The sequence below is a fragment of the Larimichthys crocea genome, chromosome III, assembly GCF_000972845.2.
Source record: "Larimichthys crocea isolate SSNF chromosome III, L_crocea_2.0, whole genome shotgun sequence".
In the NCBI taxonomy this organism is placed as follows: domain Eukaryota; kingdom Metazoa; phylum Chordata; class Actinopteri; family Sciaenidae; genus Larimichthys; species Larimichthys crocea.
This window is the reverse complement of record NC_040013.1, coordinates 3735794-3763188: the sequence shown is the minus strand read 5'-3', so window position 1 is coordinate 3763188 and position 27395 is coordinate 3735794. Positions and strand designations below refer to the sequence as shown.

The 27395-nt window shown below is 44.0% G+C and overlaps 2 protein-coding genes across 2 annotated transcripts in view; one reads left to right on the top strand and one right to left on the bottom strand.

Moving 5' to 3' along the window:
• Positions 1 to 368: 368 nt before the first annotated feature.
• On the bottom strand, positions 369 to 6269 carry phyhip (phytanoyl-CoA 2-hydroxylase interacting protein). The gene is made up of 5 exons (XM_010751144.3): positions 5997 to 6269; positions 3593 to 3769; positions 1789 to 1963; positions 1518 to 1635; positions 369 to 1408 (listed from the first exon to the last, which is right to left on the bottom strand). The coding sequence occupies exons 2-5, from the start codon at positions 3767 to 3769 to the stop codon at positions 862 to 864; spliced, it is 1017 nt and encodes a 338-aa protein (XP_010749446.2). The 5' UTR covers positions 5997 to 6269; the 3' UTR covers positions 369 to 861.
• A 3300-nt stretch (positions 6270 to 9569) lies between these two features.
• Positions 9570 to 27395, top strand: part of polr3d (polymerase (RNA) III (DNA directed) polypeptide D) — a 30206-nt gene continuing 12380 nt past the window's right edge. Inside the window, exon 1 of the mRNA XM_019255397.2 lies at positions 9570 to 9721. The gene's annotated coding sequence lies outside the window, so the exon portion shown is untranslated. The remainder of the gene's footprint in view (positions 9722 to 27395) is intronic.

The following is a 27395-nucleotide window of genomic DNA, read 5'->3' as shown; positions in this document are numbered from 1 at the left end:
AGTGTGTGAGATTTAGGGGGCTCTATTTACAGAATATAATATAATATAATGTTTTCATTGGTGTATGATCACCTGAAGATAAGAATTGTTGTGTTTGTGTTCTCTTAAAATGAGCCTTTATATCTACTGACACCATGCGTCCTTCACAGAGTCTGTCATGTGCATTTTCTGCCTCTCGAGTTCCTCCTTTGTGCCTACGATGAGAGCATGAGGTGACTGCTAGATGGCAATAAAACCTACACATTGGACCTTTAAAGGTTCATTCTAAGGTATAAATGTAACTAAAGGTCCTTGAATATGACCCACTGGACCTTTTTAAAGACAAATCTTGCAGTGACTTTATCGAGAGAGCATCACAAAAATATTTATGACCTCTAGAATGTCTTTTAAAAGGCGACACACAAATTTATTTAAAAAGAAATCACACCAAACTATAAATAACAACTTTTTGGTAATAACAAAATAACAAAGAAAAAGAAATCAAACCACATGTTAAAGAAAATAAGATGTTTTCAGAAAATGGCACAAAGACACCCGAGAGCTCAGACGACTCTCAACAAATATGGGTCAGGGTTGTTCCAGTCTTCTAAAAAGCCTATCACGTCTTCAATTATGTTTTGTTCAGCAGACATGGATGGATGTTTACTGTATCTCCGGCTGTGATCATGATGAAACTGTGAAAGTCTTCTATTTAATACTCACTATTCTAGTCCAGGCAGGAGGGAAGAGGGGCAGCAGCATGCACACACTCCGAGAGGTGGGCTGTTTCTGCTGTGTCCTGACCTACACGTGATGGGCTCATTGTGTCTCAGGGTTGTAGGCTCACACGCTCTCAGCTCTGCCCTACATCCGCATCCCCCCTCAGCGTCCCACACTGATGTTGCACACTTTGCAGCTCGGGTCTTTCTTGGCGTTGGCCGTGGTCAGACTCTTAAGCTGGTGGTGCCCGCTGATCTGCTCCACGCTGCCTTGATCCAGGTGAACTGGCTCTGTGAAAAGCACCTCGAGGATGACGTCGCTTGCGTGGCAGTACAGAGGCTCGTCCCCCGGCCCCTGGGGGTCAGAGTATGTCAGAAAGGGGTTGGAGGCCAAGTCCAGCATAGGGAGTCGAGTGCGACAGAAGGTATCTCCCTCCGAGCCGACGGGGGCCAGCACCAGCACCACGTAGTGGTACGCTGTGTACATACAGTAGAAGTCTGCAAAGTACAGGTTGATGTTGGGGTTCAGGAGGTGTCCGGCTGGGATCTGGAAACGCAGGGGGCCGTACGGGGAGTCTTTAGGAGGGAGGCCTGTATCAAACTCTGTGTTGCAGCTGAAGAAGACTCCTTGCAGTTTGCCGTTGATCGGAGAACCATGACTCCCACTGCAGTCTTTAAGGGCTGGACGCATCAGGCCTCCACATTCCTTTCTAATCCGAGAAGACAACAACAGAATATTTAGACATTTTGGGAACAAATATTCCTTTATTTGCTGCTGGATTTGCGTGCACAGTGTGGAGTTACGAGCGCAGCACTGACCTGACATAGTCAAAGTAGTCTGGGTGCTGGTTGCGATAAAACACGGAGAATTTCAGCAGCCTCCCCGCGGCGCCTCTGGCCTTGTCAAGAAGCTGCTGTAGGTGCTCCATGGCGTAGTCTGCAGAGTTGATAGGAGTTGTGTCATTGCACTACTTTGAACTGCTCGCTACTTCTCTGCACTTCATACTTTGTATTGCTTTGGTTACAGCTGTCATACTCTGTAGAATACATTAGCAGCGTTACTTTATCTATCAGGCGTGGTGTGTCGTACCTCCAGTGCAGAACTCCACCACCTGGCTCCACTCTGACACCAGGTAGTCACCGTCCGGCTGTCGCACAGCAGTTTGGACAGCAACACAGTACTCGGTCCGCGGGCTGAGGAACCAGTGTCCCCTCACCGCCATGGGAAGAGGCACCGCCTTGGCCACCAGCTTGGTTGGCACATCCTGGAGCACGAAGCAGGAAGGAGTTGACATCAGGGACAGGATGCAAAGGCTATAACAGGCTGTGTTTAATTTACACGTCAAAACAAAATGTAAATGAAATTAAGTCAACCATTTCCCTCCATAAACTTTGCCTTATTAGCATGATGTTCCACTTCAAGCCCAAGCTGCTGTAACTAGGATACATCTAATCAAATCAGCGGCTTTGTTTTGGCCAAGGCCTCTAAGAAGCACAGCTAATTACTGCAGGGCTCAGAGGCCCATATATCCATGGCAACGTCTCTGATGCAAGTTTGTTTGTGTCACTTTGTGTTTCAACAGAGAGCGAGCGATCTTCCATTCAGGACCAACTCACTCAGTTCCAACACCTGCTTTGACTTCACAAAAGCATTTCTTCAGCTGCAATAATAGCCCATAATTACAGTCGGTATTTTGCACCTGGAACAACGGGAGATCATAAGTGTTAGGTCTGACGTGCAGGGGCTAAATTTAGACACTGAATTGCTGATTTAAATGCTAATATTACTCTGTGGGGTTCAGCAAAAGGAGGAATGGAATATTTGAACTTTCATCAGATTTTTTTGAAATTTGGAAAAACTTTTAGTGATCTTTTGATTATTGATTGACTATAAAGACTTTTTACATTTAAAAATGACTCAGAGGGGATTTATGGGGGTCTGGGATCTAATGTGCATCTATTGTAGGGGTTCCTGACATGAATACGTTTGGGAATCCGGAATAAACGCAAAGTATTGTTGAGGCTAACGGGAATGCCGGTTGTTCTGCAGGTATTTGGTCACATTGGACGCATGAAATTGAACTGATAGAAGATGAAAAGTGACCAAAGTTATTACAGTTCATCCAGAGGGAATCATGTCATTGCATATGGCAATCATGGCATCTATCCAATAACTGTCAAGACATTTCACTGAAAGCCAAAACTGTCAAACTTGTGGTGGCGCTAAAGGTAAAGTCAGTCCTTAGGCGTCATCTATCGGGGTCTGTTCTCATTGGTCTGGTGTGGTGGCGGACTGGATTTGCCTTGAGCTAAGCTTCATAGGTAAACATCTGTATAAATACATGTTGTACACGCTAGAGATGCAGACTGAAAGTAGCTAGTTGCTAAATGCAGTACAGAACATCTCCTCCCACTGCCTGGGATTAATGTTCCCTGACAAATATATTTATTTTTTAAAAACAATAAAGATAAAGCATTAAATTGCTGCCTTATGTCTGCGGTGTATGAAATTTGTTGTTAACATAAAAAACTGCTCTGTGCTGCAGATGAATTTGCCAGTTTCCACAGTGTCCACTTTAATAAGAAATAATGCATAAATGAGTCACTGGCCCGGAGCTGATGACTACACTCATTTTCCTTTTTTTGCATGTACTGGAAGTGACTGAAAGGGTGCAACTGTTGAGATTAATGCAGAATATCATAAGGCAGCGAGACCCATCTCTTAACCCGACTAGACCTCAATAACACGCGTGTTTTCCTGCCTCATGTAGGCTGGAGCACCAGTCCTATGCTGCAAATTGATTGGTATAAATCTGGAAGATGAACACAGACAGCACAGCAGGAGACACATTGATGGGATGGACACCCAGGGAAAGGATGGAGGAACGTCAGACCCTGTGTTTAAAGCGGTTGGGGTCCTTGCTCTCTTTGCGGCTCAGGTCGATGAAGAAGTGCGTGGCTCTGGCGGTGTCCTCTGGGGTCATATCCCACACGATGCGGAAGGAGTCGCAGGTCACCTCGCAAATCTGGATGTTGCAGGGGGTCGAGAGAGGGGCTTCCATTTCTGTCATCTGCCATTAAATCGAGAGATAAAAGAGTTGGAGCGTTGGAGTGTAATCTAGGAGTGTAATTCCAGAGCTGGCAACATCTGCTAAGAGAGATTAAATTGTACCACAAAGAGCTATAAAGTGCACTTCAGAAACGCCGCAGCCGAACACACCTCAGACAGAATCCAATTAACCTTTCATTTAGGGATCTGTGTCCAAGTTTTAGATTCACTGTCCTGCTCTTTTCTCCACCTCCTCTCTCCTCCTTGTCTTGCCCTTAAATGACATTTCCCATCATTACACAACTCAATACGCTCCCAGCTGAGCGACTGGCCTCTGCTCCCCCCCCATGCATTTCATAATCCACCTACAGCAGTCTCCCAGCAACCACACGTCCACAGCCTCCCTCAGACTTCTCTTGTAATACTCAAGGAAAGGGTCACAAACAACAACAACAACAAAAAAACACCATGGCTGCACCTGTCAGCAACAATTTAAACTAAAGGTAACTTTTTTTTCTTTAAACACTTGAAGTGCCATGCCATTTTCAGAACAGCTGAGCAAGTGAACTGCTTGCAGCTCGAGGGGAATCTTGCAGCAGCCTTTATATCGTTGGGGGCAGAAATAAAGGGAGGTGTGAGCTGCAGGTGATGAATGATCATATTTCCTCTGTTGCCCATCAGCGGTTCGATCCAGGCTGCTGCACATGGCCCTGAGTGCCGGGCTGAGGGGCAATCTGTTGGTCAGCCTGTGTTTGTGTTTGATTAGCTGTCACCTTCCCCGTTCATAAACTGATGATGTGAGTGTCTGCAAGCGTTCATCTCCCTTTCACTCTGAGGCTTAATGCACATCCGTTCCTCTATAGTCTGCCTGTAATTTCCATCCATCCTTAAATTGCTTAATGCAATCATCTCCTCCGGTATCACTCAGCGATCCAGTAAAAAGCTCTTTTACGTCTCTGCATCTCAGCAGCAGCAGCAGCAGCAGCAGCATCTTCCCCCTTTTATTAAAATCGCTCTCACACTGAGCATATGCTAAATCACAGATGTGCCTAAAATAGCAGTTATAGTACAAACAATCACTACATGCTCATTTTGCTGTGTGTGTGTTTGATCTGTACAGATGCCCGCTGTAGTGTCATTGTCTGACTGTGGGGTCTGCTGAGGTGTTCTCCAGTCAGTGTGATGGACAGGCTGCAGCAGCTCATTAAAGCCTGTGAACTGTGAAATCTGTGCGGTAGCTCGATCAGGCGTGGGGCGGCCAGCAGAGAAAGAGAGAGAGAGCCCATTGCATCACGCACGTGTGTTTCCACTCGTTTGCTTTCCAGCTGCTGTTCTCATTTCTTACCGTCTTTTTTTTCTGAGATAGAAACTGGGGCAATAGAGAGAGAGAGAGAGGAAGATCCTCACAGGACAAGTCATCAAAGCCCCGTTTCTGTCTGTGTGTGTTCCACTTTTGGGTTCGAACACATGTGAACACAGTTCAAAGGCAGGTTTCCAGTACCATTCACACAAATCCCATCGTCCTGATTTACACGCTGCAGCATGTAAAAAACAAATCTGAGCCAATTATCTCTGCTGCAGAACCAGCTCCGATCAGTCCAAATTAGGGTTTTACTAATAATCTCACATAGTGTGCATACTAGGGTTGGTTACACTACAGAGATGTTGTTATCTCTGGGTGACAGCAGCATGAAAGAAGATGCTGCTGCCTTCATGCATATAGAATATGGCACAGAAAACAGCTCTGCGCTTCAAAGTCTTTTTTATTTTTCTTCCGGGGAGAATACTTTAACACATTTCGACGGCTGCACCAGGGAGGAAGAGAATGCACAATTTCCTCCGTACATTTTTCAAACTGTGTTCATCACACAGTGTGAAACGCTGAAGAAATACTGTGCAAAGTTACAAACAAAACATGCAGAGATATTGTGTGACTAATACAGTTTCATGCGCTGCACCCACCTCTGCACAATTAATGAATGTAATTGAGGGAAAATGAGCACCGGTGGAGTTACACGAATCTATCAGAGTCGGTCTCGTGTGAAATGGCATTGGGAGGGATGAAATAAAAGCCCCCTGAGTTGGCACTGGATGTCCTCACACACACACACGTGTGCAGATCAACAGAATAACATGCAAATCAGAGTCGTGCATTCACACTCCAACTCATGCTCATCTGACTTCATGTGCACGAATAAAACATTTCTGATTGTCCACATCTTCATATTTTCTTAATGAGAATTCCTTACTTGTGTGAGGGTCAGATGAATTGTACTGTCTTCTTCTTCTTCTTCTTCCGCTTCTCCACTTTCCTCCTCTGCCGCAGTTGATGATAGATCCCACAGGAAAACTGATTAGGAGGTGAGATGAACACACAGACTCTCTCTGTCCTCTCCTCTCCTTCTGTTTCCCTCTCACTCTCCGTGTCACACAAACACTCTAACCTCCCTCCCTCCCTCTCTCCACCTCCCCTCCCCAGTCTCTTATTCGCTCTGGGCTCTGAGGATGATGTTTACTTGACTCATACGCAGCCACACAGGATGAATTAAAAAAAAAAAAAAAGCTAAAAGAAACAAAAAAAATAGAAAATTCAATTTTCCAGCTAGAGTGTGAACACAGTGAGATACTCAGTCAACCTCGGCAATCACGCACAACACATCACTCGCCATTTAGTCCAGCCCCGAGGCACAAACATCCACACACACTCTCTAATACAGAGTGAACACTTAGCTGCTTGCATAAATGTCAACTCTCAGATATGGAGACAGTATGGACACGAGAGCTGAGAAAAAAATGATTTTATTTACACGCTCGGCTGGCTAAAGAGATTATGCTGAGTGATGCCCCAGTAAATTACACAGAGCACCAGCAAGACCTCAAAAAAATATACAATGCCAACTGTTATGCCATATGGACTAACTCTGCGGGCCACGTCCCTGCAGCCCATCCGCAGGCGAGGGATGCCACTATATAAGTCCAGAGTAAGCAGATTTCCACTGGCATTCATTTTCAGAGGGATGTTATTGTATTTGTTCAACCTGTACTGACTTCATTAGAGATTAATGTCCATAATCTGCTGCTAAAACAGTGTCTGTGTGTGCATAGAATAAAGACAACAAAGGGATGAGCTGATAGCCAGAGCACCGTCCTCTCACAGACACGTCATATTTGTGAAAAATGACAAAGATATATCGCCATAATTCCACAGGCTGTGTGTGGTATTGAAAAGCTTCATTTCTTTCCACCCAGCCACAGATAAGTGATACCCTCAGAGTGTAATTAAACTGAAATCATCCATCATTAGTCATGCCTCTGTCCAAATAACCCTCTCGGCTCCAGAGGTGCTGGTTTCTTAGAGGAGGTCTGGATGTGTGTTTTTACATAAACTGTTTGTGACGTCCCAAATGAAAGGGACGATATCGCTTCCACTTCAAGGATGACTGAGCATATTTTAACTTTTTTTTTTTACATAAAAATTGTATGGATTTATTCATCACACTCTGCATATCAGCAGACCAAACCCCAAGGTCCACGCACTATCAGCAGGACCAGACAGCGCCAGGTTGGAATGGATGTCTGGCCTCAGGCGCCGAAATTGTCAGAAGCAGCCGCAGCGCTGGGATTCATTTCTCCTTCTTCTTCCTTTGGCGGGAGACGCATGAGGGTTCCCAGAAATACAGACAAAACAGACTTTGACATGTGTTTTCAGTTATGGGTAAACAACAATTATATGTGACTTGTAAATCAATTGTGATGAAATATATCTGCAGTAAATTATCTTTTATTTTGTTTGTCCTCATGATGAAGCATGAAATGTTTGTAATAATGACGCTATATTCTGATATTATTGGGCTTTTCCACCTAGGAGAATGAAATAGTGAGAGTCTCTGCTTGTTTGGCCATTGTAAAAAGTTTCTTTCATGTATAACTAGGTCAGTCTTTTGAAAAAAATCAATAGATCTGCCTCCAACAAAAAGATTTCTATGTATTTTTGAGATATATTTATAAAAGACTGCTGTAGCTTCAGTCGTTGGCCTCGATCGATCAGTCAGACTTTACTTGTGTAGCACTTTTCATCTAAACTAAAAGTAACACAAAGTGCTTCACAGAATGAAACAGCCCACGGGACCATGGTGATAAAAAAAAAGGACGCCTCACTTTAGTGGTTACTAAAAGGCCACTATGAAAGGACCCGAGGGTTACAGAGGATTCAAAGGTGAAAAGCAAATCTGATAAATTGGTCAGACCAAGACCATTTAGAGCTTTACAGACCATTGAAAGGAACTTAAAACTGACCGTGAAGCAGACAGGTAGCCAGTGCAGAGACTTTAAAATAGGTCTGACGTGTGCAGCTGAGTTTTCGGAGTAACTGTAATTGAGCTGTGTTCTCCTGAGAGTCGAGCATTACAATAGTAAATTCAACATGTAATAAAGGTGTGCATTCGTTCCTTGTTCGCTGGGTTTTATTGCCAGTGCTTGTTTTGCATTCTCTGAGCTTCAGTACCAAAAAAAAAAACAAAGAGCTGCTTAATATTCTCTGCCATCCATAACTTGCTCTTAAACTCTAAAATGCAATTAAAAGAGCGTCGACTTGCCCTGAATACAAAGTAAACCTGTAAGAAACAAGACAAGGTTACTCTGTTGATAGCTAAATTATAAGACTATTGCACAGTGTTCTTTATACAGTAATACGGCATCGTGTAGGCTATAATATTGTACAGTATATTTTTATCAGTTGGCACCGTATTGGCCAACTGTATGTGCTATTGCAATAAGCAATAAAAATCTGCAAACATGCATGGATTGTCGGTATGGCAGAGGCTGCTCAAACAAGCCACCTGTAACTCAAAGCGGCCACTCTGTTAATTCTGCATAACTTTAACCCTTATTATAATTTGAACGGGTTAGTTATATAATAATTCACCCTCAGTACAGTTGTCATGAACGGGGAAATTAGCTACAGAGACCAAAACTGTTTTTTGTACCAGGCTGTAAACATGTTTATTTCTGCTGTGAAGTTGGACATTTTAATGTAGGGGCTTATTCAGCGTATTCAGACAGGAACAGGGAAACCGGCAACTGGTCGTGGGGGGCTGAGGAAATAACTTTTTACTGATGCTCTACGTCTCTCTACCAAAGCCTTCTCTCTTTCTTTCTCTCTTTCTCTCTGTCATCATTGGGCACAAATCAAATTAAACTCAGATTTAGAAGCTGGTTACATGAAATAAACAAAGTCAGAGTTTAGTCTGTGAATCCACCTGGATAGTCTCTGCTTCAGAGACATTTCAGACTGTCTGTGGAGGTTTGACTGGTCTGATTGGCTTGTGCAGCGTGACGTGGGGCTCCAGTTTTCCCAAAAGTTGAATCTGGCTCAACCGGTTTCCCTGTTCCTGTGTGAACGTGGCCTTATGGAGACTGACTCACTTCTGGAGCCAGCCTCGAGTGGACGTTTGAGGAACTGCAGCTTTTGGCACTGGCTGCACAGCCACAGAGTTTGCTGCTTGATATTCAGGTAGCTGCTGCTTGAGGTATAAATACAAGAGTTTATCCTGTATGTTAAATAATGTGCAACTAGTGTAACTAATGCACACTGATTTCTTTTTATATAAGGATTTTTCATGCACATTATTATTGTTTTGTAATGAACCTGTAACGTGCACATGCACCGCTGCACATGCACTGTTTGTTATTGTGCTGTAATGTGTTTTAAATTGTGTCTGCAGATGAAAAGTAGCTGCATTGCATCAAATGTAACCCTTTATGTTTAATTCTCATTAAATAAAAATGACAACAAACGAAGATGAACATGCGCGTGGCTCCCTGCGCAGCTCTGATGCGCGTGAACACACCGGCTGCTGACGCTGCGGTAGTGTCATGGCGGTGCCGTGTCAGAGACCAGCACCGATCAACTTCATGTGATGTCTGACACGAGTCTGGGATCAACATCTACCGAGGACACCCGAGCGATCATACCGTGAGTGTGTGAGTGTGTGTGTGTGTGTGTGCGCGCGCGTTACCGGCACCGTCACGTGTGTTGAACGCGTGTTATCGTGTTTGGACTCGGCCACGTGTTGCTGGATTTCTGCTGTGTTGTTGACGAGAAATCCTAAAATATTTAAAAAAAGAGTCACGGTGAAATAAACAGAAAGTGTCTGCCAGCTGTTTGACTGCATGGTGTTAAACCCAGAGGCCTGTCACACAGCAGTAACATTAAAAACAGTTTTTCTGTCTTATCTTGTCTAAATGACGCAATTATGAATGACTGATAAAACAGTCACGTGTTCTAAAATCGTTTAAATGACGTAAAAACATCATGACATCACGTGCTGTGCTCATTAAAGGTCCAGTGTGTGACATTTACACAAATATAATGTGCATATCTGTGTTTTCACTTGTGCATAATCACCTGAACGTGTTTTTATTATAACTTCAGACACTGTGGGTCCTTTTACATGGAGTCCGGCATGTTTCTACAGTAGCCCAGAATGGACAAACTTAAACAGGATGAGGGTTTGCAATCAGCAAAGACACTGATAGATGCAACTAAACCCTACACACTGCTAAGACAGCGCTAAAAATAAATAAATAAGCTATAGAAATAAAATCCATTTTCTGTAACCGCTTGTCTTCGTCAGGGTGACGGTGGAGCTGGAGCCTATCCCAGCTGACTTAGGGCGAGAGGCGGGGTACGCCCTAGACAATAGTGATGGGAAGTTCAGCTCTTTTCAAAGATTCGGCTCTTTTGGCTCGGCTCCCTTCGAAGAGCCGGCTCTCAAATGGCTCTTCATTTAGTATTTAGCCTTCTATATTAGCCTAATTTCGCAATTATGAATGATTTGTGTGCTATTAAGTAATTTTTCATGAAGTGTGCAAGATTGTTTTTGTCTCTGGCTCTGACGGATACAGTGGTCCCTCGTTTATCGCGGGGGATACGTTCTAAAAATAACCCATAATAAACGAAATCCACTAGGTAAGTTTTACAATTATTGTACATGTTTTAAGGCCGTAAAACCCCTAACCACACACGGTTATACACCTTTTTTTAACAACAAAACGCATTTTGTACATACTTTCTCGCCCGGAACAAGGACGCAGAACACGGTGCGGTTCTCCCTTAGCCAGATTTTGGACGCAAACACAAGGGACGACTGTATTTTCATTTTTACAAATTCTGCACTTCTACATTCGGCAATCCGCGTCTCCAAAGTCCTTGAAAGCAGCCAGAATGCATGCTTCTGTTTTTTTTTAGTTATCTCATTCTATTATCTCCCTCCAGTACCAGGCCCTGTCCGTCTTTCACATAATGGTAGATCCTAGTCCTGTCTTGCTGCAATTGGCTCCATGGTGTGTCCCATCATAAAAACCCTGCCTGCTGGTTCTGAGCCAAGAGCAGGCTTAAGATTGTCTCTTTCCCGACGGGAGTCGGTTCTTGTCGTTTCACTTATGAATGAATCGACTCTTGAGCCGGCTCGTTCGCGAAGACACCAATCCACTGCTGTGACAAGTCCCCAGCTGTTCACGGGGTGCACACGGAGACAATCATTCACACTCACTTCATCAGGGCTATTTAGAGTCACCAATTCACTGATTAAGTGCCGTAACTCTTCTTGCTGGTGTGGCAAAGTGCAACCACTGCCACCACCGTCTGTCTTATAAATAAAATACAATACAAATTAAAGTAAGAAGGGAGTGATATAATAAAATCTAACAAAAAGACCAAGAAAAATATGTGTAGTGTACTACACACTGTTAATAGGTGAATAGTGTGTGAGCAGTTCTGGTTGTTGGGTCGTTTTGCAGTCGCACTCCGGTTAGATTTTAAAGTTGACATGGTAAAAAACGTTCTAAAGTCGACGGTGTGTGCAGTCATGCGCACAGTCTGCACCTGATGTTTTTACTGTCCAAAATGACATCAAACCACTAAATCTTTCCTGGGAATTTCATGATTATTAAAAAAAACTATACATAGAACATGGTATAATTAGATTTAAATTTTCTTTCTGTGTTATAAATGTTTTCTGGTGCATTTAAACAATTTATTATCCTTTTGCTGTGTGTCTTCAGTTAGGATGGCAGATTCAGGCTCATCTGACCCCAGCGGTCAACGTGGTGCCAACCCCGGAGGCAGCGGAGAGGACTGATGATTGGCCGCCGAGGATCATCATCGCCACTCTCCCCGGCCGTCTCCCTCGATGCGATCCAGAGACCTCACCCGGGAGTAGTAAGAAGGTAATCTGCTGTTTGCACCGCCGCGAGTGTTAGAGAAATTATTCACGACCAGCTGCTCAGTAATCTCCGTGAAAAAACACTAATGTGATCTGGGGAAGATATTCAGTGAATGATTTTGGATACGGTTTCTAATATTGCCCTAATTTCCTAATTATTTCATGCACTTATGTTTTTTTGTTTTTGTTTTTCAGAAAACATTTCACGCCCAACATTACCGGCCGAAAAGCCAAAGAAGAGTGCAGTTCATAACTGACTTTGAGAGACAAATTATGTAGAAAAAAATTTTACACTGACTGACTAGGACTTCTTATCTTGATAACAGAAACAAAAGTTGAGAGCGGGCCGAGGAGAGAGAGGAAGGATGGAGAACGAGGTCGAGGTCGTGGAGAGAGAGGCCGAGGCCGGGGCCGTGGAGAGATCATCCAGTCTCACTCTATTTTCGAACAGGGACCCGCAGAGATGATGGTAAAAAGAAGGTAGGGAGCTCAGCTGGGTATCGCTTTCTCATCACACAGCAGAACTGTGTCTGATTTAGGTTTGAGTGGATCCTGCTGTGTCACACACAGGTATCTAGAGAGTGAGAAGAGGCTCCGAGCGGGACCACTCACCACCATCATCAACATTAAAAAAAAGGAAAGCGAGAGACCGAAGAGGAGACCAAAGAGATTCCCGCAGTCTGGAGAGGAGATAATGTGAGTCCAGTTATTGTCAGTCGTCTTTTATTAAGTTTTATTTTGTTGTTTTACTTTCCTTCCTCCCGATATGCAGTTATAAGACGATCCCTACTGAGGAGTGAACAGAGGAGCTGCCCTGGTCCAGCTTCCCCTCGCCGTGTCGGGATGGGATTCAAGGAGGAATTTAGCACCTCCGATGTTTAAAATTGAGAAGGTAAGGAGGATGCTGAACCCATGAGGCTACAGTTAGGTATCTTGCATCATCCGTGAATTCTTGCAATAAGATGAAACTAAAAGATCCGAGGCTCCCTCTAAAAATACACATTTTCGTGCATGTGCTTTTCAGTGAAACAGAACCCGGTGGAAACTGAAATAAAAGAGATGAGTCAACCTACAAGCCCCTCCTCTCCCCGAGCCTGAAGTTTCTCTGCCTGATCTGCTGCACGGGTGGAGTCTGGGCAAAGGCGAAGGCTGTTCTTTCATGCGAGCTGCCCGGACTCGCTGCCGGCCAGCCCCCCGACCACAGAGCACAGACCGGTGAAAACGGAGTTCCAGTCAAGGACGACAGTCTGTGCTACTGAAAACAGAGTCCTCACAGGTAGATATAATCTTTGATGAGAATTCATTCATAACTTTATGACCACCTGCCTAATGTTTGGACCCCGGGACTCCACTAGACGTGGTTCTATGGTATCTGCATAAAGCGGTTTGCAGCAGATCCGTTAGTTAAGTAAGTCCGTGGGACCGAGGCCTCCATGGTACAGACCTACATGTTTAATGTGACAACCCCACATGAATGTCAGAACCCAAAGTTTCCCAGCAGACATTTACCAAAGCATCAAACAAATCAACTGACTGCTGCTGCACCTCACAGTCCTCGGTAATGTCACCTCATTATATAAATCCCGCACTGGAACAGGATAACGAGATAATCAGTGTTATAAGTATTAACTGTGCCTTTCAGTGGTCATAAATGTGCTGGCTGATGGGAACACAGTGTTCTGCATGTTTAAACGGAAGAGGAGCGAGACGAGAGCACCTGCATCTGAACGACTCTCTGCGGGGGTCTCGTGGGAAAGAAATGCTGGTGAGGAAGTCGGCCGTGTAAACACTTACTGGGACACGTGACGCTTGAATTGGGTCTCTTGGTTGTCTCTTGGGAGCAATCGTGCGCTTGTCCTTCAGGTATGAATGGTGTATTCGTTAAATTTTCTGTTTTTGTGTCTATAACTTTTCTATTTGAATTGAACTTTCTGACGTGCTGTATGTCTATCCGTTCTCAGGAGCTGGTTCACTATTGGTACAAGAGGGAAGAACGGTGCTTGTTGTAAGTGGGGCACCATCAAACACAAAATGGTTTGGCTCACCCAGCTTGTTGAAGCTCTGCTTGGAGCGTAATATGCATAATTCTCACGCAGAAGCATGGAAGGACCAACACGGCGCCTCCAGCCGAGTCCTGACTGGTCGATGCACTTCGTGGTGGGTTCCCTCTGGAATCATCCCTGTGCCTGAACCTCACATCCCTGGCTATGATTGTGGCTTACTTCCTAACTTTGTTTTCACCGAGTTGCTCTAATACATATCGAAGTACATAGCTATAAATATGAAACACAGTTTTTCCCTCTGCGGGAATAGGCATATTAATTTTCAGGGTACAAAGGTTTTGAGTGGTTGCCATATTTCAGTAAATGTTGTTCTTTTCTCAAATCTGAAATTACTTGCAAAACTGTAACATTTATGTAAATGTGTGAAGAAAAAATAGCTTTTGGTTAGTCCACAGTATGTTGGGTCCTCCATTGTTTTCATTTACATTACACTCCGGCTGGCTCTGGAAAGTTACATAGATGGTTTTTATTTTATTTGCGGCATCTTAAATACAAGCAGGTTGTCAGACCTTTCTGTTGGACTTCAGGAGGAGGCGCTCAACCCTGCGGCCCGGCAACCGTAACCGACAAAAGAAAGAATTTCTGGGATCCCACAATCTTTCCAGGAGATGCTGAGGATGTACTTCCTGTGCCAGCTAGGAAGCTCACCTGCCTGAGTGAACTGTGATCCAATGCAGTCCGTTTCCTGTGCTCATCAATCACGGGTTTGGTTCGGTTTGCCACCAAACGGGACAGAAACAGCGACAACCGGCCAGGAAACATCACTGCAGAGCCTCACACACGTAACTGTAAAAAAAGCCAAAACAACTAAACACAAAGAACCGGTTTGTTCTTCGAGACAATCAGAGTGATCGGTTTACCTGTGGCAATAACCTGTAAGTTTTCTTAAATCATCTTATTCTCACTGTTCACTGTTTAGTTTTTGTTTCTTTTAACTGTAATAGTAAACACATATTTTCAAATTTCAAGTCAAACTTTATTAGCTATCAATGCTGCCATAATGTTACAGGAAATACAAGAGATTAAAATTGTTTCTCTCTTATCCCAGTTTGGAAAACAGCAATCAACATAAATATAAAATATAAGAAAAAGAGGTAAAAAAAAACAAACCAACGAAGCAGAACATACTTTATTTAATCCCTGCAGGGTAAATGTTTTCGTTACAGCAGCGACCAAACGGTAAGTGAGATATAAGTTATAGCAAGAAACAAACCTTTAAAACTTTAACCCTATAACTATAGAGATCCTATTTTCACACTATATACACACAGGTATAAATAAAACAGTTAAATAAACCCAGTAACAGTTAAATAAAAAAAACAAGTAAACAGTGAACTATACCGCCAATATGTAAATCTTAAAACATTAATGAAGAATGGTTAGTTTGAAATAAATAACAGTAATTAAAAAAGAGCAGTAACAGTAAAACAGTGGTTTTTTTAAATAATATATATATTATATATATGATATATATATATATATATATATATATATAATATTATAGATAGATATATATATAGGATAGATAGGATAGGATAGATAGGTAACTCTTTATATGGTCCCTAAAAGGGAAAATGCGGTTACGGCTGCGCCATTTGGCCTTCGGGCCAACCAAAACCATGTTAAGAAAGGAAAAAAAAAGTGCATTACAGGCAAAAAAAAAAAAAAACAAACACAAAAAAAAAACAAAAAAAAAAATCACAGACACATAAGACATTATAACATTGGATTGGTATACATGAGTGGGCTTTTTTGGTGGATCATATTATATAGTATATATAGATATATATATTAATCACACCCCGTGTACTCTGGCATGAAAAAAATATAATTTATTTATTTATTGTATATTATTATAGCATTTGATATATATATATATATATATCTCTCTCTCTCTATATATATATATAGATATATTTAGATAATAGTATATATATATATATATATATAATATATATATATATATATATAGAGATAAATTATATAGAGCGTTATTATTATTATTATTATTATTATTTTATAAATTATTAGTTTTTGTGGCGCAAAGACATAAATAATTGTAACACATCGGTGCAGTGCCTCGCTTTGACCACAAGGGTGTCGGTGTGTGCAAGCAGCGTGTGTTGCCCCGCGTGCTGTGGTCCGGGCTGAGGGTTGGCTGCGGGTCTCGGATAACGTGAGTCGAGCCCGCCCCGTGTCGGGTTCCGTGTCGTCCGCCCGGTTGAGTTTACAGTGGCGAGTCCGCAGACAAAGACAACTGATGACCCGGAGACCCCCCACTCCTCCTCTCTCCTCCTCCCCGCCGCCTCTTTTATACTGTACCGGAAGTGGAAGTACAACGTGCGGCTAAAAAAGGTTGGTTGTTTTGCGGTGTATTAACACGTAACGGTTGTTCGGGAGAAGTTTATAATCGGAGCTTCAAGACGCAGGAGGCGGCTCCGCGTTTCATCAACAACCCGGGCTGACGGTTACTCTGGCGCGAGAGGCTAGCTCGCGGGCATAACGGGTAGCTTCGAGGCAACGAGCTAAACTTTTACACTTTATATAAATGAAATATAAATATAATAATAAATAAAAAACCACACCGTGTGGCTCAAACCAGCGTTTCAGTCTTATTTCTAGCTTGCGCTTTTTGTTTTTATTTAAGTGATTTGTGGCTGTTAAGTAGATCCACACAACACACACCACACAACGGGATGGAAGCCGCTTCGTTTAGCACACGCAGGATCCAGCATATAGCAATCATCAGCCTGGGATGAGCAGGGGGCCCTCTGCAAACTTTCGCTATTTCTGGTAGTGTGAGTGAGGGATGTGGGGATATGGATGTTGCCAAAAACAATTACAGGTTACTCCTCTATATCACAACACTGGGGTGTCCAAACCGTGTTTTTAATACGTTTTTTAAATCCTTTCCTTGCATGAATTATAATTAAATTAAAGCCCACATGTGGCTGCGTGGGTCCACAGGGTGTGTGATTGTGTCGTGACTTGGGTTTTGTTTGGACATCTCCTGGGGCAGATCTGAGCCCCTCCCTGAGCACCTGCTGTGCTTCCCAGTTTGTTTTTGTCTCAGTGTATTTACAATCCTCCTGTTCACCAGCTGGAGGATTTGTGTGTTCAGGACATCGGCAGCACACAACACACACACAGGGAAAAAAAGAAAGCATCCATCCATCCAGCCTCTATTCAGCCAAGACGGTAACTTTTTCCCCGGATTGATGCTGAACATAATGGACATGCTCTTGCCCAAAGGGCAACCTTCACCATGCTCCTTGTACTGATTGTTGTTTCCAAGTGTGAGGAGAGCTCTCCATCCCGAAAGTTATCTGCTTGAAGGGGGCCTTTTTTTTCTGGCTGACAAAAGATAAAGGGCGCTTAGGGCCCAAAATGGTGGAGGTCCCACAACGCCACCATCTACCATCTTCTCTGCCTCTCGTCGCCTGTAAGGGCCTCCCCCCTTCCTTCCGGTCCTTCCCCTCCCTCCCTCCTCCGACCTATTTATTAAAACGAGTTTCATCTCGCCCTCACCTCCCGACTTCCCAACATGGAGCTACTTCTTCAACCCCTTCGAACAACTTGGGTGGGGTTCCCCCTCCGCGGCATCGCTCCTTCGCACAAACTGCCGTCTGGGTTCGATCACCCCTTCTGCTTGGTCTTCATCAATCGTGCCATGCCCTCCTTCCGGGGGTGTCCTCGACATCCGGCGTATCTTTAGCTGAAAACCCTGTTTGAAGATCTTTGAGGTAAGAACTGGTTTTGAATGTTTTTTGCGGTGGTTAAGATGATGTAGAAACGCAGCGTGAAGTTTCTTAACCCTCCCCCCACTTCAGTTAAATGTCTCCTGCTCTCGGGCCAGACATCCTGTTATGAACAAACATAGTTAAAAAAAAAGTTGTTGGCAACCGTTCCCGCAAGAGGGCCCTGTGTTTTCGCGAGCTGTTGGCACTTTCCTTTTTTGCCCACGGCCCTGTAGATCTACACAAATCTTTTTTTAAACATCACATCTCAGGAGCCGATCAGATGCAGGCTTCTCAACGGCTCGTCCAAGCTCCAAGCAGACGCCGCCGCTGCTGCGTTCACTGGCGATCAGATTAACATCACTACCTGCCACATTTTTTTTCCCTCGTTATGTAACGGGGGTTCGTAACACAGACTTAAGCCAGACCGATATAATCTGCCTGTAATTGGGGACCCATCCGAAGATTATCAATACCAGTGTAAACATTAGTCCAATGTGATTGGGGGTCGCTGTGGTAAATATGTTCCCTCCAACCTTTTCTCGAGCAGGTGGCTCTGGATTTCATGATACTGTTCCAGAGACAAAAAGAGGCGAACGCTGCCAAACATGTCTCCTTTAAGTATGTGATGAATAAAGCAACACTCTCAGTGCCTTTTGGCTTAGATCATAGCGGTGCACAGCTGACACAGGTCGTTTTCTTTCATCGGTCAGCAGATCAGAGAATTATGATTCCCCCCCGCGAAAATTGGTAATCCCGTCCTCGGGAAGGCCTGCTAGTACAGAGCGTTCAGTGAATGTCAGCCGTGTTGCTCGCTGGTTTGCAGTTTTTTTACTCTTCCTACAAAAAAAAAAATTTGAAATCAGCCTCCTTCAATCCGTTCAACATGGCAGTATTTTGCGCATTTAATGGTCTCTCCTTCCCCTTATTTGACTCAGTTATCCAGTGTTCTCCTCTGCTGCCTGCTGCTGCTTGTCTCGGGCGTTCGATCTTCCACGAGTAAAGCTGTCATCATGTTTCCAGCTACGGGGTACATTGAGAGCGGATCTCGTGCCAGAAATAAACGCAACCATTTGGGAGAAAAACGAGAGATTTGTAGCTCATGATTCAGTGGCGATTTTTTTAGAGGAAAGGTCAAGGACGTATGGGTGCAGTAGCCGGAGGGATGTTTGCCTAATTCTTACTGTTTTTTGTCCTTTATTCACAGGCTCGATTCGTTTTAAAGAAGGGGCGTATAGAACCTAGTCCTCCAAATTCAAGTAGAGTTCATGTTGCTGTTTTGCCCCCAGCGTCCACAAAAAATCAATATTTTCCTGCTCCTTAAGATATTAGTGCCGTAATCCCCAACCCTCTGCGACACCCCATACGGGGTAATAAGTGCAAACCGGTCTGGTCACTGTCAGCATTGGCTCCCTCTCGGCACTCCAAAGAACGTCTGCATTTCGGTGTGTCGACCTTAGAATGCACGTGTTCGGGACCACGATTGAAAAAGAATGCCAGACATCTGGGGGATGAGCGTGGGCCTATTCTGGTTTGACTGGCAAGAGATCCAATCATCGCAGCCTTCAGGGTTCAAATATCTGAAGTTTGCTTGTTTTTTTAAAAAGTTTTTGTAAATGTGTGTTTATAATCTTGATGGTAGCTGTCCAACGTAATTTCTTAGTGGGAAAGGGTTTCAGTGTGCCTGAAGTCCAGAAACATGTAAATGAGTAGAGTATGGAAATCATCTAGCCTCGGGCGAGCATCTCTGTGTCCCACTCCATACCAAGCGCTTGATCCTTTCCATGAGTGTATCTACAATCAGCTGGTTGGACTGTCAGTTGAGTCCCTTTATTGAACCAACCGAGGAGTGGTCGCGTCCTGTTACCTGAGACTGTTGGCTAAAGTCAAACACAATCCAGGTGTCCGAATCATTTCCAGATCTTCTCTTCTCCTTCTCCCCACTTGTCTCTCCAGCTGGAACAACTGTGTAATTTTCCCTGCCCCTCTCGGACCGCGAGACCGCCTTCCCCTCCTGCCTGAGTGCAGAGCACACGCGAGCGCACCTGACCGCACGAGGAGTGGGCTTGTTCTTAGTACGAAGGGCTGGTGGTCACAGATAAGCCCAGAGTGTTTCCATGTTTCCCCCCAACTTTTGTGAACAAGCACAAAACAACAGCCGCAGGGACGTTCAGTAGTTTGCATGTCGTCTGGGTTTAAGTTTTAGGCCGTGGTTGTGTTTTTCAGCCTCGCAATAACAAACTGTTTAATGGTTTGATGAAAGTAACAGGAATACCGTTGCTGTGTGTTTTTCTAGTGCCACCTCAGGATAGAGAGAGGACGAAAGAGAAGATCACACTTTTGTACAACCCACTCCAATGGGTAAGACGTGCCCTGGCTGTCACTCTGTTTTTTTCCTCGTTTTGTTTGTTTGTTTTTGAGGCGATGAATCCACTGACAAACCCTGTCTCTCTTGACCTTGCCCCAACTATCATTGCAAGGAGCCCACCTCTTTGGAGGAGGAGATCAAGGAGATCCCATCCGGCGAGCGGAAGCCAACAGAGCCTGGATCTCGGCCTCGGAGTTCGAGATGTCCGAGCATCGTTCGATTCGCGCCGGCGCGGAGTGGAGAGCATCATGGACGACGATGTGACCAAGTGTTCGCCGCCGAGGAGTTGGAGTCCTGGAAAATCTGCTGACCCGCAGCAACAAGCAACTTCCACTACACATCAGCCTGAGGCTGACCCGTTCCGCGGGGGGCTGGGGCCTGCTTATGACCGCTAACGTGACTTCCTGCTGCCTTCAGGTATTATCTGCACCTAGAGTAACGCGGTTCACACATGCTTTTGAGGAAAACACAACATATTGATACAATATCCCCTTTACATCAATTAGCCCCACTTCAACAACTACCACCAGAAAGTGTAATATCCATACTTGACTTACACTTACACCTCACCTGCTTTATCGTTTCCCTGAACATTATGTTCCATTCATTTTGCGTTTAAACACATTTTCTTTGATTTCAATAACAAAACATTGACGATTACCACCTGTCGGGGTAATCTTGCTCCAAGTCCCACGTGCTACACCCTGAACTATTTACCAGTGTTACTTGAGTTTTCACTCCGACACTTTCCATTCGAGGCAGCTCCACACTCTACTCTTTATAATATTGCTATTTGCTTAAAGAGAAAACCCCCAACATTCCCAGGAAAAGCCTTCTTTAAAAGGCGAACCGGGCCCTCAACGGTGGACGGCTTTAAGCAACGGCGCGAAAAAAAAACCCAAGTTTGAGTTCAAAGCGGCAGAGTGGAGAGGGGGAGGGGGTGTTGGTGTTTGTGCCCAGTGTTACAAATAGTCACATTGCAAGTATCTTTGTGGTCCCAGTCAGCAAAACAACACAAATCCACCCAGCGAGGTGGTGGTGACTCTGTATGGACAGTTTAGCTGAAGTAGGAAACGGGTAGGGCAACTGTGCACGTTTGAGTCTTAAGACGCCTGGGAGTTGGGGATTAAGCAGCGGCTAGACTGGTGGAGTAACAATACGAGGCCTTGAGACGAGGAGCAGGTAGACTAACACACACACACATTGGGCAGCATGTTCACCGTTGTGGTTAATTTTCTTTTCAACCGACCAAGCAAGATGTTTTTTTGAAGAAATTATCCAAGCTCGGCCGGCAGGGTCAATCCAGGCCTTCTGATGTGAGTGATGGGACGAGCGGCACAGCAGTGAGGCACAGTGTGCCCATTCACCTGAAATCAAGGGCGTTAACTGTCCCTTATCAAAAACCGCCGAGAAGCTGCAACGTTAGTCCGATTAATACTATTAAATGAATCAGCAAAGAAAACATCCAAATTCTTTGATTTTAGCTTCTTAGATGTGGAATATTTTCTTGTTTAGTTTTAGTCTCTATGAACAGTAAACTGAAATATCTTTGAGGACGTCAACGAGTTTCCACCTTTGTTCCTGACATTTTATGGACCAAACAAAACTTATCGAGTTAATTAGATGAATCGATAATGAAATAATCAGTATTTGCAGTCCCCAAATAACACGGTTATGCAAAAAAAGGCCTTCATGTCAAAATTCATCTTCGTAGAAGTCTCAAAAAAAGGTTTGATTACCATTAATCTACTTTTGATCTTGTTGACAGGTCAGCAGCTTTTTTATAGTATTTATTTGCGTATGGTGTATAATCAGCTGTGTATAAGAATCATTGTCTTAAAATGAGCCCATTATATCTACACAGAGCACAAAACAGACAAACAAACTGATCTGAATATGCATTAAAACATCCTTATGTGTAATAACATGACTATTCTTCCTTGGAACAAAACAATGAAACCAAATTAAAGAAAGCGACAGCGAGTTAAAGAGGGAGATCCTCGCTCAGGGTCAGCTTAGACGGCAGCGGGGACAGTGCTCAGTGCTAAGCCCGGCTGGCTCGCGTCCAACTGCCAATGGGGAGACGAAAGCAGGCCACCGCGACACAGACAGACATCGCTGCAGTCTCGCCTCCAGCTAATAGATTCTTTCAGTCATAACTTGTCCCCTGTTTAACGCCCCGACACCTTCACCTCCTCTGTTTCTCTTAATCCCCTTCCTCTGCCAATTAATCAGCACCTTCTTCGTCCAACCCCGATGAAGCGGGTCAAGCCAGATTACGTCGACCTTTTGCAATCTGAACTAAGATGCCTCCTTCTCCGGGGTAAGGCAGTTAGGAGGGCAGAGGAGGCAATGAATAACTTTAATGACTGGGGTACATTACTCATACCTTTACTCGACCTGAGTGAAAGTTTGTCACACAGAGGAAAGTTTTTAGGCTGAGGATGGATTATTACACATAAAATACCAGAGAAAAGACTGGAACGTGGAGTCCATCTTTTCTGTGTTTGACACGAGTGCTTTCGGTTGAAGATTTAGGTGAAACATATCTCTCTCTCTCTCTTGTCAGGGTAACACTGCCTCACCGGTGTAGGCCCTCCTCGGTTCCGCACCTCTGTAGTCGGGCTGCTGCGAACTGGAAAGTAAGGCCGACAAGAAAAGCTCAAAAATATCAGCTCAGATCTCTAAAAGTTTTTGACAACTAACTAACTAAATCTTGGCTGTTTTTCTCGCAGGATTAAAACGTTCATGAGCAAGAAAGTCCATTTGATGTGCTACAGAATATGTGTCCGAGCTCTGACTTGCCATTATAACCTACCACGACAGGTAAATTAAATTTAAAGTTATGTACTTTAATTGGGCAGGACAGTCTTTAAGCCGGTGAACAACTAAACTGTCACAGGAGTATATTAGACTTCCGGGAAAAGTCAACCGTCCTCATCAGATAAAGACGGGATGCATGAAAGGGGTTAGTTCTGAAAAGAGTGTAATGCAAAACACGCCGGTGTAGTCTCATTAGGTCAGATGGAAAGAATGGAACAAAACAATAATCTATAAAAGAAACTCAAAGCAGCCAGACCGTTTTTTCAATCACGCAGTGCTGCTCAGAGCACAAAGTGGACTGGACAAAAACTAAATGTGGAATATTGAAGAAACGTGTGAATGCTGCAGCGATCTGAAGGCCACGTGTATATTTGAAGCAATATTGTAAATATACACTCATTTGGTATAAAAACAGGTTAAATGTTTTGGCCTCCTTACATGAAGGTTTTTCCTAAAGACCCATTCAGTTTCACCTTTGTTATTTGGAGCGTTGGATCGTGGTCATCGCCACTGTTGTTTTTTAGGTCAGTCTTTTAATTCGATTTTGCTTCTGCTTGAAGTGCGTCGCTATTTTTAACAACGTAGTTGCAACCCAACAGTGTCTTCACGCTGCTTACTGAACTTCCCTCTTGGCAATTTTCTTCAGTGTTTTATTTTTTCTGCGTGCCTTTTTAAAAACGACAAGTTCCCACTGAAGATATTGATACATATGATATATTTCACTTGATTTCCATTGGGTGTAAAAAACAAAAAAAAAAAAAAAAAAAGAAAAAAAAAAAAAAAAACAAACAAAGAGGTTACTGCGAATGGCCACCCTCTTGCTATTAATCCACTTGTTTATTTACTCAACACTTAATTTAAGATGTTTATGTAGTCAGAAGCTCTGCATTTGTTGACTGTCATTTGGCAAAGCAAAAACTGACGTGCATCAAATACTGTACACAATCGACGAGTGTGAAGGATTTCAAGAGAACGTTTTTGAGAGATGCTTGTTTCAACAAAAACAGTGGCCACAGTAACATGCGGGCACGCTCCACTTACACACTTTCCCACAACACTGAGAACAAGAGCACACCCACACAAGTTTAGAAACAAAAGCAAGTCACACAAGAGTCTAATTTAATTCTTCTTTCTGAATCAATGGAATTAAACAGAAAAGATGACAACAATTTGTTGTTTGAAATAAAATCATCACACCAGTGGAATCCAGAAAGTATTTAACATGGAAAAACCCAGAGCAACTCAAACACTGCTCATCTTGTTACACGGTCGCAGACCTCTGTGCTGGTGACAGGAGCGGAGGGGAGGGGGGGGTCGTTGTGAGATTACATAATGTCAGATGAGTTTAGTCTGTGGGCAGAACAGAAACCAGGCTGTGTTTGGCAGTTGAACGTGAGAACCCAGAAGTGTAAGCAGGAAAGGGGACGGGGCCTGCGGGAGACTCTATGGGTATGCAACTATATAAAAGCAGGCCCGTGAGCCAAGTGAACACTTTCTCATACATAAAAGCTGAGGATGCTTCTCAAGCCAGATTTTTCAACATAAAACAACACCGTTTGGAGCTTCCACTCCGTGCCGGATTCCAAAAACTGTGCGATGATCCAGCGGTGAGGCTTATTTTCATTTATATATCGAGAACAAGAGCATATGAGGAACATGAAAGTATATATCAAGTTTTATACAGTGGGTGCACAGGCAACAGGAGTGAAAGGAGGAGTGATGCTCAAGTCGTTTGCCCACAGTCGGAATCTATAACAGCAGGTTTGTGTTTTCGTTCAGCAGCAGTGCAGACTCGGCTGAATATGAAATTAAAACTCTGAAATGTCAAAAGTTTTGTGTCTTTCGGAACCTTCGCCGTCGAGGCCCGGCCTGTTGTAACATGTTAATGCCCTCTCTAAAAATACACAAGTGTCCCCATAGGAAGTCTTTTTCCCTCCCCTCGCTCTCTCTATTTAAGAATTGTACTCGATCTTTAGAATGTGGAACTCATCCGTACTGTCGGGGCCCTGCATGCTCGGGGGGTCAAACCCCGTTACAAAAGACCCGCCATGGGCTGCTTTTGTTGCAAAAGAAGAGTGAGCGAGTCGGTGACGAAAGTGGCACCCACGTTGTCATGAAGAATGTATCAAAGAGTATTTTGACACCGGTAATCACGCCTCAACAGAAGTTTTTCCGTTGGCGACGATGAACTCTCCAGGAAGTGCATTCATGTCAGATAGATTGACAGTTTCTCTGTCCTCCACTTCCCAGTGAAAATAAACACAAGAACGGAGGATCTGTGTCGCAAATCCACAGCCTCGCCATAGATGTCCAGCATCTGGCAAGTGGACGGCTGCTATGCCATGGTAACTATACAACAAGAACAAACTGCGGTACTTTTTTTCTGTGGCCGTGTCTCTGTTGAGATGACACGTCTTCCCGAAAACCACAGGTGCCTGATATTGGCAGGGTTTGTTTGTGTCAGGTGTGGCAAATTCACGGCGGCTTGATGGGGGTGCAATGCAGAGATCATGGTCAAGGCTGCACACATGTTTGTTTGAACGCTCCGAAGTCAAAGACAGACAGCGGGTGGCCAAAAGGTAGTACTACGACCGCCTGGTTTTTGTTAGTCTATATTTTTTTACACTTAATCGACAAGCGCTTGTTCAGACTTTCAGTTTCAGCGATCCATGCCCCATTTGCCGGTGGGGTTGAAATGCGATTCCAATTAATTTCCACAGATTCGTCTCCGTTCTGGCGCTCGGTAGGATTTCAAAGTGTCATTCGCAAAAAACAACAAGTGTTGTATCAGAGCGAGGCCGAGCTTGCTACGAGCAGAGCAAGTGTGGAGGACACAGAGGACAACAGGCCTGTGGCCAGACATTGAATAATGAATGTCTGCGGGCATTTGGTGGGGATGCCTCTGCGCAGACAAGCCCTCTTCCCGGTAGCCAAGAAGAATGTAGTTACTGGCTGGTACCGCAGCAAACATGCAGATAGTTGGCAAATAAAAACGTGGATACTCCGACGAAAGATCTGATTTGAGAAGCAAATGCGCGTACCTGCAGTTGAACGAGAGCCTTGTTGCAAAGTAAAACTTTTTAAACTGAAAAATTCGAATCTCAGTCCTGTTGGTTCATACGTCTGTGTTGGCAGATTGGAGGGACCAACGTCGACGAGAAATCTAAACTGCCCATGCTAATTTTCCCAGAAGGTGAGCTTGTTTTTAATCATGTGGTAACAGATGGAAAGACGTTTTCTTTATTTTATTAGGTGTAGCCCACAAGACTCAAAGTTGGACTGCTTAATTCACAGGCACCTGCAGTAAGCAACACGTCCGTGTATGATGTTGAAGAAGGGCAAGCGTGAGGATCGGTGCACCCGCCACGGTCGACACTGTGGCATTAGGTGAGAGGGAAGCCTGTAGGGACATGATCATTTTAACCATTGGGTTGACTTTTTAATTATTATTCACAACAACAGAACAGAAATAACAACGTGTTAATTATTCATTCTGGTGTGTTGTTGATCCGCCCCGCCCCCCCCCGCAAAGTAAGACCCCCGATTCGGAGACGCCTTCTGGAACAGCAGCAAGTTCGGAATGGTCAACTACCTGTTACGTATGATGAGGCAGCTGGGCCATCGTCTGCAGCGTGTGGTAACCTCATTCCGTACCCATGTCCAGAAGGTGGAGACGTCATGGCACTCGAAATCTTTTGTCTTTGATGAATGAAACGATCGTTTTGCTGCGTTAAACAAAAAATTTGAATGAGCTGCTCAATTTTTATAGTAATAACGGCTCTGACCAGGTGTTTTATATTCGGTCGCGCTTCTCAACAGGAGGGTGGAGGGCCGTACAGGTTGCCAATTGGGTAAAGGCCGCCAAAAGCCAGGCAAGTGGACTGGTCGACCTCGCCTGTGGTAAGATCATTTCCATTTCAGCTCGATCGTTCTGACCACAAAGTCCACTTAAAACTCTATCAGATTTGTTGCCACGTATCACAATAAAAGCACATTTGGATGCAGTGATTATATATGACCGGGTGTTCCCAGTGAAATGACCTTGGCTCGCTACAGAGCCATTGTGAATATTATGTGGTTACACCCATGTGAGGAAGCGTCACAAGCACCCTGACTCTGTTTGACCTGGAATGGAACAGAACCTGAGTTAAGAGATTATTCTTAATGCCCGTGTTTTACCCGCGGTGAAAAAGTCAACACCTGCTCGAAATAAACCAGTTTTCAATTCAGAAGAGAAATTTCATGCGTCGTTACCTGGAAGGCTGGATTTCTTTTAGAGAAAGTGCTGCCACGTTAAGAGCAGAATAGCCCTGCCATGTTTTTTCTAATCGGTAATATAGAAAATTCAGTCAGAAGCCCCCCTATAATTTAATATAATGTCATGGTGCAAAATTAACTTTTCCTTTTTTCGGCTTGGTGAGTGAGCGTAATA

Bases quoted from the DNA above. Each gene is read 5' to 3' on its own strand.
- phyhip (XM_010751144.3), bottom strand. From the start codon at position 3,769: ATGACAGAAATGGAAGCCCCTCTCTCGACCCCCTGCAACATCCAGATT. The intron at 1,964-3,592 runs GTCTGACGTTCC...TTCGTGCTCCAG, and splicing joins CCAACCGCTTTAAACACAGG to GATGTGCCAACCAAGCTGGT. The intron at 1,636-1,788 runs GTACGACACACC...TCAACTCTGCAG, and splicing joins GGTGGAGTTCTGCACTGGAG to ACTACGCCATGGAGCACCTA.